We start from the raw sequence: 16,005 nt of genomic DNA, 5'->3' as shown, positions 1-16,005 counted from the left end.
AAGTGTTACAGAACCAGAAAGACAGGGAATTCAAATGATAAAGAAGGCAGGGTTTAGGACAGAGAGTGGTGCTTCTCTTCTCTAATCTGGCACTTGGCAAACCCAGAAAGGAGAATCCCCATGAGTTTGAAGTCCATCTAGGATACATATAGAGTGGGTCCCAGTACAGACTGTGCCATATAGGGTGACTCTGTCACAAAACAAAACAAAGGACAAATAAAGGTGGGTGTGCATCCTATTAATAATTATGTGTGGGCTGTGATCAAGTTGTATTCACAAAGCAATAGGAACATACAAAACGTAGAACAATTCATTCTCCCTGGTGTTGTATAGTAAGCAAGACATAGCAGAGAAAATAGCCTTTGAATAGAATCTTGAAGGACAATGATTTTTCCAGGTGGAAGACAGGTTGAAAGTATGCTAATGCACTGTTTAGTTTTTGTCACCTGTTGTCTTAGTTGGGGTTTTATTGTTGGGAAGAGACACCAAGACCATGGTAACTCTTATAAGAAAACATTTAATTGGGGCTGGCTTAAAGTTCTGAGGTTTAGTCTATTATTGTCATGTTGGGAAGCATGGCAGCATGCATGCTGACATGGTGCTGGAGAGACAGCCGAGTTCTACATCTGGATCCACAGGCAGAAGGAAGAGAGACAGTGTCACACTGGCCAGGCTTGAGCTTCTGAGACCTCAAAGATCATGCTCTAGTGACACACCCCCACCAACAAAACCACACCCACTTCAACAAGGTCACACCTCCTAATGATGCCACTCCCTATGGGCTATAGTGGTCATTTTCATTCGAACTACCACACCTGGGAAAGAAAAAAAATGACTGAAAAAACAAACTACCTCTATCAAATTGGCCTGAGTGCATGTCTGTGGAGTATTTTTTGGATTAGTGATTGATGTGGGAGTGCCCAGCCCAGCGTCAGTAGTACAGGTGGTCCTAGGTTGAATAAGAAAACTAGTTGAGCAAGCTATAGAATGCAAAGCAGGAAGCAGCATTCCTCCATGGTCTCCACTTCAGTTCTGGCCTCCAGGTTTCTGGCAGTTCCTGTCTTGGTTTCCCTTGTAGACTAAAACCTATAAGCAAATAAACCCTTTCCTCCCCTTTGTTGGTTTTGGTCATGGTGTATATCACAGATATAGCAAACCAGGGCAGAAAGCATTTCATGCCCAGAAGATAACTTAGATTTCCAAAGGCTTCCCAGTGTTACTTTAGGCTTCATGTATGGGCAGTCACTGAAAGTTTATGAAAAGACAAGTTTCCTAAAAGTATCTATAGTTTGAAAAAGCTATCTTAATGTAGCATGAAGGCAGTTGGGAAAGTGCTAACAGTAAACTCAGGACAAGTTAAAAATCCATGGGAGAGATGATGAATACTGAAACTGAAGTATTTTAAAATGAGGATAAAGATAGGATGGATAGGAGAAATATTTAAAGGCATAAGCAATGTGCATTAAAGACTGAGCAGAAATCAATAGTGGGGGAAAAAAAGAAACCGGGTTGTGTCATTCACCAAAGACAATATACTGAATTTGTATAGTTGTAGTGATTTTAGCTTGAGATTATCAAGCAGACAATAAATTTGAGTCTAGAGTTGAAGATTAATGTTGTAACACAGAAAAGCACAGAAATCAGAAGAACATGTACTACCCAAAAACGTTACTTGATATCTCAATCAAACTGTCATTATTATACCCACAGTGAAGCTTCTATTTAAGATTGAAAGGAGACTATCGCCTCCCTTCTACATGGTAATATTATTATCACCTTATCAAATGCCATCTCTATCATGTCTTAAATAATAAGCTCTTTCCAACTTCTGGAGACATATTTCTACTAAAAATCAAGGCTAAGAAGCATTGTCTTCATTGTGGAAACTGATTTGTTCTGGTGGTCATGATAAATGTGTATACTATATGTAAAATATGGGACGAATGGAGTAAGAGCCATTTATTGTGTACCTGCTACACTAAAGGCACCAAGTAGTTTTTGTCTCCATGGAAGAATATGTGGTATGCATATTATAGGCTGGACAAGACTGTAGTCTCATATGGTAAGCCTGAGGTCACCTCTATAGACATGCTGCTTAACATGCAAGATGGATGCAGTTTCTGCTTAAGAGGCACTATACAAAGAAGTAAATGTCACCGAAACAAATGGGAACTCACCAGCTAGTCTGGCTATCTTTCTGCCAAAAAATTGGAAGTTCCCATCCCATTAAAAAGTAATCCCTTTCTTTCTTTCCTTTTTTTTTTTTTTTGGTTTCACGAGACAGGGTTTCTCTGTATTGTTTTGGAGGCTGTTGGACCAGCCCGGACTCGAACTCACAGAGATCCGCCTGCCTCTGCCTCCCGAGTGCTGGGATTAAAGGCATGCGCCACCACCGCCCGGCAAAAGTAATCCCTTTCTAAGGGGGACTGTACTTAAAAAGTAAAACTCAAGAGACTGTCTGATTTCTATGAATTCCCTATGAGGATTTCCTCTTGTATCCTTACTTTTAGTCTTCCAACATTTTTTTTCAGGACTAGGAATTGAAACTAGAGGTTCCTTCATCCTAGCAAGCACTCTACCACTGAGCTCTCTCTCTCCAAACCCTACAAATTTGTAAAGGAAATTAGAGGAATAGATGGTGTTTTTAGCCCCTTACAAACCACAATCCATGAGAACAGAGACTTTTGTGTATTCTAGTATAGTAAAGAAAATTAAAGTCACAGTATCCAGGCCCAGATAATTTTCTTTACAAGTAAGCACACAATAAAAAAATAATTGAGTGAATGATAAAAAGTGAGCAAGCAACTAAGAAAAGCAAAGCTAACTTCTGCTGAAGATCGACAGGGAGGGATAAAGAAAAGAAAATATATGATGCTTTCTATTTTCATATTTCCCAAGGTACCTTCTTTTACTATTTAGCTCACAAGCACTAGTATGCTTTTTCAAAGAAAAGTGATTGGATTACCAATAGTATTTCCAATACCATCACCTGTTTGCCATAATCCAATCCTGTCCCAAAGAATTTGAAGGTAAAACCTTCATAGAAGGAAAAAAGTTTTCACAATATGTAACATCCTTTTAAAAAATATTAGTGTATGTCCATCTGATGCCTGGAATAACTATTTTGCAAATACGAGTCAATACTAGCGACAAAATAGGCATTTTTGATAATTTTGGTTCATAGATATCAATAAGCTACTGAGTTAACTGTTTTTCTTCCAAATTTCTACTGATTTAAGAAAGCAAAACTGTATTCTTCAGCCAATTTTTATCATGCTTTCTCTCATTTGGCTTCCCAAAGCACCCTAAAACACTATGAAAAGGAGCAAACACCAAAATAAAACAAACCAATCATTTTCAAACATAAAAATACTTGAGCATAATTCATATATTCATAAGCAGTTACAGTAATAATTATAAATAAGTTTCACCTGATTAGTAAAGCTGTTACCGAAGGGGCTACCTAAAACTTATTTTTCTCAATGTTCAAATGATATACATTTTTGAATGTCTATTCTTAATTTCTAAAAACATTCAAGTGAGGAGGAGACTTCATCTTAAAGTTTTATTTATATGTCTTGTATTTTAAACTAAAGAGCAAGTATCTGTGGAAATATTTTCTGGCAGATGTCACCTAATACATGGGGATGGTTTATGACACTAAAAGTAAATGACATTCAATTTAAAATTTAAAGATTGTTTGGGACATCAATTTTTATGTTCTATCTAGAATAGTATATTGCTCACCACTGTAATTATGCTTATAGTTACATACACATTTTAGATAATATTGTAGTTTTTATACTTCTCTAATTTATTTGATGTATCAGCAATAGAGGGGAAACAAACATACCAAATCAAATTACAATCACTCTAGTTTTGGTCATTTGTGTATTACTTGTGGAATTTGAAAATTAAAACACAATAATGCTATGAATTTTAGCTATTCATCAGATGGAACAAGGATCAAGAAGGTTCCTCAAAGAACAGACTTTGTGTAGCTTCCATTTCAAATGCATAGATTTCAAATGCTGACTGTCCCCTTTTCACCTTTTGAGGAATGTCATTGATTCCTTGGTTCTCCCCTTACAGACTCATAAATAACAGCAGACAAGTCTGAATGTCATAAAAGAGTTCTTGTAGAAAGCAAATCAAAGAGATACATCAACACAAATAATACTTGTTTAACCATTAAGATTATAATATGGTTCAAACATCTAAAACAACCAAGTTTAAGAGACTTTATTCCATGCTATTGAAATTTGGATCAAGAAGAAAATGTGAGGGAAAATATATATTCACAGATATATTCAGGATGCCTGTTCTCATTTTAAATCACAGCATTAGTTTTGTTATGGAATTTTTTGTGATTACCAGTTTTACATTATAAGTAGTTTCATTTATAAATAGACACTGTAGTTATGTAAGTAATAGTTTTAAACCAAAAGGCACAGCAGGTACTGATAACATAGTTCTAAGTAAATGATAGCCTGAACAGGTCAGGTAGCCAGCCACCAATTATTGATTTAAGGATCCTTGTCTTGAGGAAGTATGATGGGTGTATTGTGTAGAAAACAAAAGCAGGATTCCACTGGTTCCTTTGCAGGTGGCTTACAATGCCTGTGATTGTCAGCATGCTGCCAACACCAGGTGTTGGTAAAAAGACACCATCAAATTAGCCAATTAACATTTTTTATCTCAACTGAAGACATCACCCATGGCAATATCTATTAAATTCTGATGGACATTTCTACACAGGCACGGTCTATTTTCACAAGCTAAAACCTTTTAGGATTTACAGTTTCATAATACATTTAGTTTTAAGACAAACTTACACTTTAGATACATATATGTATGCCTGGAAGGATATATGCCAGGATATTAATAGTGATATTTTGGAATGAATCACCAAGTTTTTAAAAAAATGTTGTTATAATTTTCTTTCAATTTGCACACATGGCTGATAATAAAAATATTAAAAACTATTTGAACCATGAAATTTTGAATAGTATAGAAAATATTAGTAACCTAAAACAAGGTTTCCAAAATGTTTTAATTTATCTAGTACAGATTTGCTGATGAATTTGGATTTTCTGAATTATAATAAAAACAAAAATCCTTAAAAGATAACCCTGAAACAGGGTTTGTTTTGGTTTTTTTTTACTCATACTGATATTTCTTTGTTTAAGGAGGCCATTCTGCATATTATTGGCATTTGTCACATGGTGGGCTTTATCTCCCAGATGCCATTAGTACCTATCCTTAGTTGTGAGAACCAAAAACCGTTTCCAGATCTTGCCGAATGCCCCTTGGAAAACAAAGTCACCCTTGGTTGAGATCCACTGGCCAAAATTAAGACCATACAAATTAGTCTCTAAGGGTTGCTTCTGCTATATAATGTGCCTCAATTGCTCTATTGTTCAGTACAGCTGTCAGTCCTTAAGAATTAAATGAAGCTTGGTTACAGCTCATCTAAGCATACGGTGAATAACCTCTAGATCATAAAATTAGCTGGTAACTACTTCTCTGGTAATCAAATTGTTGTTTTCCACTTTGAACTCAGCATGGAGCTCTAGGAAACAATATATATTTACCACTAAACTTAAAACATCAAAAAGAGGTTGAGGAGAATAAAAGAAAGAATTTCTTTGGTCATAAAGGAGCGAAAAGTGAATGCACCCATTTTGCATATGCCTCCCTTTCAGAGCCTTCCTTAAATCCCACAGAATGACAGCGTGTCCTCCTCTGTTCTTACATGATTTCTCTATGCATGTATTCTCATTCAATTTGTATCAACTGGGGTGTTGTTCTGGAGGGCAAACATTTTCAACTTCTTTTGTTTGGCAATTTAGGTTCATTTATTATTTTCTTAATTCATTAAATCATTCTAATATATCAGTAGTTATTAGCACTGTACTTAATCCATACAAGGAAAATTACAGCACTATGGAGCTAGGGAGATGGAAGAGTGTTGGGGAGGCCTGCTTGGAGGAAGTGATTTGAACAATTTGATCAGTAACTAAAGGAGGTAGGAGGCAGGGGAAAAGGAAAAGAGGGAGCTAAAAATTGCTCAGTGGGCATGATTCTAAGCAGTACTGCTTTGAACTGGCTTATACGGTGGCTAGGGAGGCTTTTCTGATTAAAGATTGATTAGTGCATAAACAAACAAAGATGAAGCAGAATGAAAAAAACTGAGAAAGTTGAGAGGTAGCACAGCTTACATTAAGCTCAAGAATTTTCCGGTTCAGGTTACAGGATGCATGCTTTGATACATCTCCAAGAGACCTTAAGGTATCTTTGGCCAAGCTCAGGACCCCTAAGAAGGTCAACTTATATTCTGTATTGCATATCTTAATTCTCCTACTTCTTGGACATGACCCAAAGAAGACTTATTTATATTAGAACACTTCTATGATAACTTCTACATGACATGTTGCCATAACTAAAGATACTGCATTTTGTATAGTGCTTCCAATTCTTACTAGACTTTTATAGGAAAAGAGCATTAAAACATTTTGCTAATATTTTCAGAGTTAACTATTACATGGTCTTCAGTTTTTAAAGTGCAAAATTTAGCTTGTCGTATGCAGTTCTGACAGATTTTATAAACATTTATGATACCTTTAAGTTTTATAATTAATGAAAACATTCATACTAGTAGATCTTTTTACTATGTCACAGAATTTGTGTTTTTTATAAAATATAAAAATAAATGCCATTATTACATATTCCTTTAGTTCTTTATGGCATAATGGTTAGTTTTTCTATACAAAGAACAATCATATCAGGAAAAAGGACATCCATTTCTAGCCCAAAGTAAATAGTCAAACAGAATACAACAGTTGATAGCTGACATCTTTTTGTAAAGGAGAAGTCAATGATAGCTGTATATAATACACTCAAGTCTTTCTGATACAGCTGGGGAATAAGGAATTCTGGTCAAATATTCTATTTAATAGAGTTACCATATATTTTACATGGATCTCCAATTTTCAAAGTGTTGCAATAGATCAAAATACACCGAAGGCTATGTAGCTAGGGTGGTCCCAGCTGAGCTCAAAGGGAATTATCTGGGTGTATGTGATTAACTAGAGGGAGTTGGTAGGCCCTTAGGGCTCTATTTGCATGACAGGATTTATGCTGGCATTTTATTTATTTCTGGATTCTAGGAAAAGGAAGATATAAGCTTCAATGACTGAACAATAGAGAAGAATAGGGAAGTGAAGGCTTTTATGGTATTAGAAAGTGTTTCAGGTAGCTAGCACTTAAAACACCTTTAAAAACCTCTAAGGAGAAGAGGATCGGGAGAGAAGGGAAAGAAACTGTTTTTTTATGAAGTGTTCTATAAAGCATGACTACTTAAGCACCAAAGGATTTGTGGCAAAAATTGGCACACAAGGAAACTGCACCCTTGGACCTGTGGTCCATATTTCTGTGGAAGGCAAGCCCAAACAGCTTTTTAAAGAAAAGAATCTTGTCCAGTTGTGAACTAGAGAAATATATGACACATTGAGAGAGACAAAGACTTTTGTTTTGCTCAGTCTCATGGCTTACTTGTGAGCAAATGTCAAAAGGTAACCATAGATAACATGTTGTTAGCATGTATGCATGCTTGTGTTTACTCCAGATGCTCCCATTGGAATACAGGCTGTAGGAGTTTGAGTTCAGTTTGAAGGCTGGGGGAGAAGAGATTATTAGAAATATTTGGATTATTGTTACTAAGGCAAACTGCTTCTGCATTCCTAAGTGATGAGACTTGGAGACCTTTAGCTTACAAAGAAAACTAAATTATTCAAGACACACATCAGGATCTTGCAGTTTCTCAAGGTCATCTCCACAATACCAATTAGCAGTTTATTCGCAAAGCCAAGAGAAATAAGCTTATGAGGCCTCTACTAGAGACTTGGGAGTGATAAGACTCTAGATAATGGTTTTATTACTGATTAAGACTTAGTTAAACAATGTATTTCATTTCTTACAATGTCCAACATGTCCCCCCCCCTTTTAAGGGCTACAGCACTAACCATCCCTTCAAATGCCAAGAGCTTGGGAGATGAATGTTTTTAAATGTGTCACAGTAACTTAGTCCTCTTAGATCAGAAATTATAGACAGTCTTTTTATGTAAAAATTCACCCATGCCTCTTTAAATTCAAATTGCCTTTAGTGAAGGAGGAAATTTTTCTGTATATTATCAATTTAGTCTTGAGTCTAACTAAATGAAGACGATCATTTTTGTTTTCCAGTTACAGTTTAGACTCAGGGACAATTAAGAGAGATGCATTTTAAGTATAACCGTAAGTGAACATGTTTACACAGAGATTACAAACAGAATGTTCAGATTTTTTTCATTCTGGTTGGTTTTTCTTCTAGAATTTATGCAGTTTCCTACAACATTTCATATAGTTTGAGCAGCAGCTTTTCTGTGTTTTGTTCTATTTTTGTAAAATTAAAGGGGAAACTTGGAAGTGTGGTGTATGCACATAATCATAGCACTAAAGAGACTTAGGCAGGAAAACCAATTAATTTGAGGCTAGTCTGAGCACATAAAACCATGTCTCAAAACAAAGCTAAGAGTTTAAAGGTATCATTTTTTTAAACACAGATGGAAGATTATTTCTGAAAACGACATATATTGGCCTTAGTTGTTATAATTCCCTGTAGCACCAACTAACTAGTTTAACAATAACATGTTACCCTGTCAGGCTTTCTTTAGTATTGATCCTGGATTACCAAAGTTTCTCTCTGTTCTGTCAAAGTCTAGAGTTTCTAAGGAACCCATTGTTGCCTTTTTCTGCTTCTACCTTCCAGATTTGGTGTTTCCTAATGTAGAAGGAATACAGTCATTCTTATAGTCAAGCTGAGATATGTTAGAGTTTTCAAACTAACATAGTGTCCATATTTAGAAAAAAAATAGATTAAGTCAAAAAGTATTTCAGAAGTTGCATTATTATATAAGTACCTAGAACTTCATGATTACCTGATACTATTTAGCCTCCTAACACTTTACCATTTTAATGCTTATTCAAGAGCTGTTACCAGGTTTATTTAACAAATAAATTCTTACATGTATTTGTTTGGTTGGGGGAAAATCTCCTGGAATAATTAATAGTTATGAAAACTTCTTCTCAAGTTCGGTCAATAATTTAACAACTTGGCAAAGCTTTATTCCTATGTTTCTAGTTTATGAAGTGTAGAATGAGGACACACACAACAAATATTTATTGAGTTCCTGGGTAACATATTATTTATTAAAACACTCACACACACAGACAGAAGCAGCAGGAAACTGACAGATTTAAAAGAGAAAAGAAGTATTGTCTCTAATTTATTTGGAGCGATGAAAGTTATTGAGGTAAAATACTAGCCTCAAACACTTTTCCAGCAGCTGAAATTAATTTTTGTATTGTATGGTGGTGAAACACATAAGGCTCACTGGTTTTGAATATTCTATTCAAAATAGCTCAAAAGAAAAAAGTGTATTTATGCAGTCAACTATTTGAAATAGTCGATGATTGAAGCATAAAGAAAATAAGCAAAAAAGATATTTAGACAGCATATAAATATGGAATTGAGGTTCTCCCATAAAACATTCAATTTGAATTTAAGAGTTATTAATTAATGCTGTCTATATGCCATTTTAAAAACTGATAAAAATTCAGCTAAAAGAACTAAAAAGACAGTATACATTATGAATTTTGAAATGTTTCCAATTATATATATGTAAATATCAGATACGTATATATATACATTTTTAATAATTTCAATATACTCACTAGCTGAATGATAGACAATATTAATTATATTAATAACGAATAGAGCACCATTCACTAGATATTATCTAAAGTGTTTTTCCTCCATTTGAATGTGATAATTTTGAAAAAGGACTTAATCCGTAATGTCAGCTCTTTTCCTTTATTTCTGTATTTCCTATCACTCAGAAGATGGCTCTCTCAGAGGAAGCTTTTTTTGGTATGTGCATTTTGTTTATGCTACACCTGCCAAATAGATCTCCCAAGATGAAACTCTAAGCTCATTTGGAAGTCATTTTTGGTAGCACATGAATCAGAACTCTTATTTTCTTCTCAGCACTACTGGTATTTTATTGCTTCCATCTATAGTCCAATATGCTTTTAGCGCTAAGAACCCTGAGGCCAAACACACAAAGCACTAAGAAAATGGGAACTTCTAGCGATTCCAATTTTTGTCTCTCTTTCGGGGTTCTTCTCTCCCCTGAGAGAGTGAAATCACTTTAAGCTCACCATGAAACAGGAACATGGTGAGCATCAGCGATTGACTGATGCTGGAGATGTTGATTTTGGAGTCTTTGACTTATAGGTCAGGTGTAAAACCCTTAAACATGCTCGTCAAAGCCTGCTTGTCAAATTCCTATGGATTTTTCCAGACTCTACTCAAATGTCAAGGTCCTTATGAAGGCTTTTCTGGCCACCACAGGCAGAATTAGGCACTTCCTACTTTGTATTATTACTATACCTAATATATTACTGTATGCTAGGACACAGTAAATTCTAATGCATGTACTGCTAGTACTCATGGTATAGAGACAAACTATTCCTTCTCTTTACTACTGACTCAGCACATCAAATAATGTTGATTCTCAATAGATAATTGAAAGAATGGTCAGAGAACGAATTATAATACCCTTCATCTGCACATTATAGATTACAGGAAATCAATGCTCAGAGAGGTTATATGAACAAACCCAAGATCAAGACTGCCAATAAGTTGCACACAAAGTTTGCATGTCAGTTAAGTTAGCCACAGTAAGAGATTAACAATAATAATGAAAGAAATCAATTATAGCAATATCTTATGACAAAAATTATTTAAAACTTAGGCTGTCTATGAGACCTCTAACAGTGGAACCAGTATTTATCTTTAGTGCACAAATGTACTTTGGGAGCCCATTTCCTATGGAGGGATACTATTACAGCCCAGATACATGGAGGAGGGCCTAGGTTCTCCCCTAAATGATGTGACATACATTGATAATCCCCATGGAAGGCCTCACTGTCCTTGGAGAGTGAGTGGGGGTTGGGTTGGGGAGGTTGGTAGGGGGCATGGGAGGACTGGAGGGAGGGGGGATTGATATGTTTCTAAATTTAAAAAAAGAAAAAAATTATTTAAAACCTTTGAGTTGTTTACCTCTTGGATCTTTAATTATTGAAATCTATAATTGATCTGAACTACAGAAAGTGAAGATACAGAAAGGAGTGTTGTTCATGTGTTTATGTATTCATAGTATATTTATAACTTTTACATTTTGAAAATTGATTATCTCTTATGAGCTATCATATTGTTAGCAGATCACAATACTAATTATAGGTGAGCTGAAAAGTTAAATATGTGTCTTGTTAAGGGTCAAAGGCCAACATCGGCTTTTATTTTCAGTAAAGACATGAAAAGCATTTATGGTATTTAACAAAGTTTGTGTACATTGTACTATTATCAGAGTTGTTGGTTCAATTGCTGAGATATACCCTGATATGTATCTTAAGAACTAGGAAGAAGGGTTCCTCCAAGCCTGTTCTTATCAAAAATTGTCTAAATCCTACTTTCATGGGACAATATCACTGATTAACAGAGTCCCACTTAACAAACAACTGTTGGGTGCCAAGAACACACCTCAAATGACAAATAGTGTGGCTCTTAACTGACTTTCCTGCTGGAGAATAAAGATCTATAACAAGAAATCAGTACAGTTATTAGATATATAAAGATACCAGTACAAGTTCAAAGAAATAAACAACACACGATTCACCATGTTTTAAATATATTACTCACCAAAAATAGGGTTCTGAAGTTGTTGAGATCACCAAAAAAGTCTTCTATGAGTATTGTGTTTGGGTCAAAAATGAAGTATTCTCCAAGGTTCTCATAGAGCTTCACCATATTGCTGTGCATGGTGGACAGTTTCTCAAATTGCTCTCTGGCATTCTTTGAAAAGCTGTAACTTTGCGTTAAGGAAATATTTCAGAGGTAACCACTAGATGTCAAGACTTAATAAAACCATTTCTTCTGTAAATAAATATATATATATATATATATATATATATATATATATATATATGTTTACTAGAATTACCACTATAAGGTACCACATACGGTATGTGTGTTTTCAACAACATAATTTATTTTTATTTCATACATCCACAGGTTAGAATTCTGAGTGAAAAATTATTGGGATATTTAGTTTCTTATGGCTTCTTTCTCCTTGTCTTGCATGTTGCTGCCTTCTTATTGTGTCCTCATATAATTGTTTACCTGTTTGGTGTGTTCAAATCCCCATTTCTTAAAAAGTCACCTGTCATGTAATATTAAGATATACCTTAAATTTTCTAAAATTTTATTGCCCTTTCAAGGCCCTTTCTTCAAATATACCCTTTCAGAGGAACTTCCAATTCTGAGGGACTTAGCTGTCTGGCCTTCAATACAGGAAATATGAGGTATGCAGGGCATGTCTCACAATTCAGTACAAGAGTTTTTATAGCTATATTGCTTACCAAGTTTGAAAATCTTTCATTTGGACAGAAATGCTTAATACATAACATGCAGCCATGTTTGCTAAATATACATCAGAAAACTACCTCCATTTAAAATGTGTCCATATAATAAAATATAAAATATACATATCCCATATGAAGAGGGAAGGAACAGAAGGAAAAAAGGTGTCTCTGACATTCCTTTCACATTTTTCCTCTAAAGCAGCCCAAAAGAGAACTTTTTTGGAATTACCACCTGAACAAGCCCTAAGACTGTCAATCCAGAGATGCCCACTGCGTACCTGTAGGCAAAGGATGCCATTGCCTCTGAAGAATATCATAGAGAAGCAACTGAGTGTGTCTTGTTAAAATCATCTTATTTTACATCCCATTTTCTTCTCACTGATGATTCTCCATAACTGTGTATTCTTCATCAAATATGCTTAAAATATACACTGATCCCACATTGGCATTTTAATTTTGTCATCTATCGTGTCACATAAAATGTAAATATTTATGTGATGGCTTATGCTTGTAATCACACATTCAAGTTTAGCCTGTGCTATACAGCAAGACCTTGACTACATGTAATAATCTTTTCTATCTATCTATCTATCTATCTATCTATCTATCTATCTATCTATCATCTATCTATCAATCTATCATCTCTACCAAATTGTATTTTAGAACTATTGAAAATGTAACTTTCATAACTAATAAATATAAAACCATGAATTGCCGACTAAAATTTTGAGGTCTGGTGTAAGTTTTATGAATATTTTAGAGTATTTGCTTCTGGTCTTTCCTCTTTGGCTAGGTAATAGTTGAATACTAATTCATAAGAGTGATTGGGAGAACAGTAAGGGAATAATTATGAAGAAAAGAGGAAACCAAATCATTATTTAAATATTAGAGTTAAGTTCATTAAAAGTGTTTGGTGATCACAGAAGTAAAATTGTAACATGGGTGCAAATGTATCTTTGTTGGCATACCACTTTTGTTTTCGTATTGGAAGCAATGCAGAAATCGGGACATTTCCCTAAAATTACTTTGTAGTTGACACTTACAGCACATACCATGATTTTGAAAATGAGATATCATTTTTAATGTTACCTAACTATTAGCATTCACTCTCTGCTAACAAGTGTAATTAAGTCATTCAACCTTCAAGCCTATTTTGACATTATCAGACCTGAAAGAATGAATTTTTTATAACTGGATTTTTTCATAAAATGCACATGCTTCATATACATTTTGATTTTATTAAAGAATAGTATCACCATATAATTTTTACTTTTAACATTGTGTTCAGACATTAAAATTTCTGTTACAGTGGGGCAGAAATTAGCCACTAGTCTTTATTTCTAAACACAGAATTAAAGTCATTGTTGTAGTTCCTTAACACCCCCCCCACACACACACACAAAGGGAAATAAAAGAAAAAAAATCAGGCTAATGCCAGAAACTTACTGGGCAGGAACACATTGCAAAGGTCACTTATGTGCAATTATTTTCAATGAAGATTACTCAAATGTATATTTTAGGAGGCTCAACTTCTGTAAACCAGTGGAGAAGTGAAAGTTAACAAGAAAGACAAAGGTGTTACCCACCTCATTTATCCTAGCATACTTTTTGGGAGGCTGAAATATGTTTGTGTAGTGATGCACAATTTTACCAAAAACTGATTTCAGAAATTTTGTGTTCCAAAGTGAGAAGTTGCAGAATTCCACGAATACTTGATCTTTGCAATAACAAATGCAAAGCAGCGCAGCTTTACTTACACTACAGTTATTATTCTCTAAAAGGGATGGATATTCCAGCCCTGAAATATTTCAGAGTCACAATCATGCCACCAAATCTTACATGGGACTCCACATTAAAACAAAAAGAGCTGAACGTGTTGGGTATGGTGGTAAACACTTTGAGGCAGAAGCTCGTGGATCTCTGTGAGTTCGAGGCTAGCATGTTTTACAAAGAGAATTCCAAGCCAGACATGGCTATACAGTGAGTGTCTGTCTCAAAAGCAAAAATGAGTAAAAAACAAACAAAAAAGAAAAACAAAAGTAAACCTAAAAGACATAAAGAGAAACAATTTAACTATACAGCTGTTTCTATACAATGCTACTCTTCTTACCTTTATTTTACTTATGAAATGTAATTTTTGAATCGTCACTAATGCAAGATTTTACTTGGCACTTGACAGGGATAAAATAATAATCAAATCCTTAATCTCTACCTTGAATAAGTTAATATCCTAATATTACAAATAATAATGACATCCTCAACTGACATTTCTATATGACTAAGCATATATAATACACTTTTCTTGGTATTATGTTTCGTATTTTTTTCAAATCAACCTTTGCTCAAAGGCAATGAAATTGCACTGTGATAGTATTAAATTTGTGGGCATTAAATAGAAGTCACCCATCCATCTGGAGTTAGAATATATAGTAACAGCCTCTGACATGCGAGCTAGATCTTTTCATAGAGTAGAATGACAAGATAAATTTGATGGTTGGGAGTTGATTAAAGCTGCATTTTGGACCTGAGATCCAACTCCTTCAAATTGTCCTCAGCTCTCTTCCACACATATGGTGTTTGCACACTTGCCACTAAATAAATAAAATGTAATATGAAACAATACATTTTTCGTTTATGTAATAGGTGACACAAGCTAGGATTGCTGAGGCAGGAGGAATTTTTACTTATTTATAAGATGAAGCAAGTATCTCCTTAACTGGAATATGTCTATAGTGAAGGTCAGAAATGTCTTTTATTAGCAGAGACTTAAACTGTTCCTATTCCATGTGACTATTTAAGATTGAGGATAATGGATTTCAGAACATATGCTGTATGATACTGTGAATGATTTGACTAGGCCAGAAATTCTGCTCTAAGCTGGGCTTTGAGAACACTCAAAGAGAAGAAGATGGCCATGTTCAGAGTGCAGGGGAATGCAGAAGGAAGTCTGCTGGTGGGCACAGCGTGGAACTATAGTCAACTTCTACCATAGCTCTCTCAGGTACCACTGAAGACATTTGTAAGAATGACAGCACCAAGGGGCATTTGCTCCTGAAAGTCCAGATACATTGGTTTAGATGCCACAGAAAAGTGACCAAAGGTCTAACAAAATTAGAGTAGGATTCTATGAGGAGAAGATCTCCTGGGTTCAAAAAATGCAGTGCCCTCTTTCATCTATTCAAAAATCCTGAGCTATTCAGAGAGAACCCTGGAAAAGCCATGAACTTCCTATGAAGAGGGCAATTCAAGGTAATTCACATGCCACATTAAATATACTTGTATGGTGGTGAGGTGGGAAAGATCCATCATATAAAGCAATCAAATATGAGAGGGCGAAAAGTAATTCCAAACTCCTTTCCTTTCAGCAGACTGCTTGCAAATTCTTTTTACAATAAAGAAACCCTTCTGAACATTTAAACATGGAACTTACTTAAGAAACTAAGAACTAGACAGGTGGTGGTTTGCATGCCATTAACCCCA

At 34.9% G+C, this 16,005-nt stretch overlaps 1 protein-coding gene across 6 annotated transcripts in view; it reads right to left on the bottom strand.

Annotated features, from left to right (window-relative positions):
* The window catches only part of Diaph2 (diaphanous related formin 2), a 722,722-nt gene that overhangs the window by 190,897 nt on the left and 515,820 nt on the right, over positions 1-16,005 (bottom strand). For all 6 annotated transcript variants that reach the window (XM_013115224.3, XM_040744363.1, XM_040744364.1 and 3 more), the window contains one exon: positions 11,804-11,968. In XM_013115224.3, the coding sequence (XP_012970678.1) occupies positions 11,804-11,968 (165 nt within the window). The remainder of the gene's footprint in view (positions 1-11,803; positions 11,969-16,005) is intronic.

Source organism: Mesocricetus auratus, unplaced genomic scaffold (assembly GCF_017639785.1).
Source record: "Mesocricetus auratus isolate SY011 unplaced genomic scaffold, BCM_Maur_2.0 Super-Scaffold_100003, whole genome shotgun sequence".
NCBI classification, from domain to species: Eukaryota; Metazoa; Chordata; class Mammalia; order Rodentia; family Cricetidae; genus Mesocricetus; species Mesocricetus auratus.
Note: the sequence above shows the minus strand (reverse complement) of the source record. Positions and strands in the feature narration are given on the sequence as shown.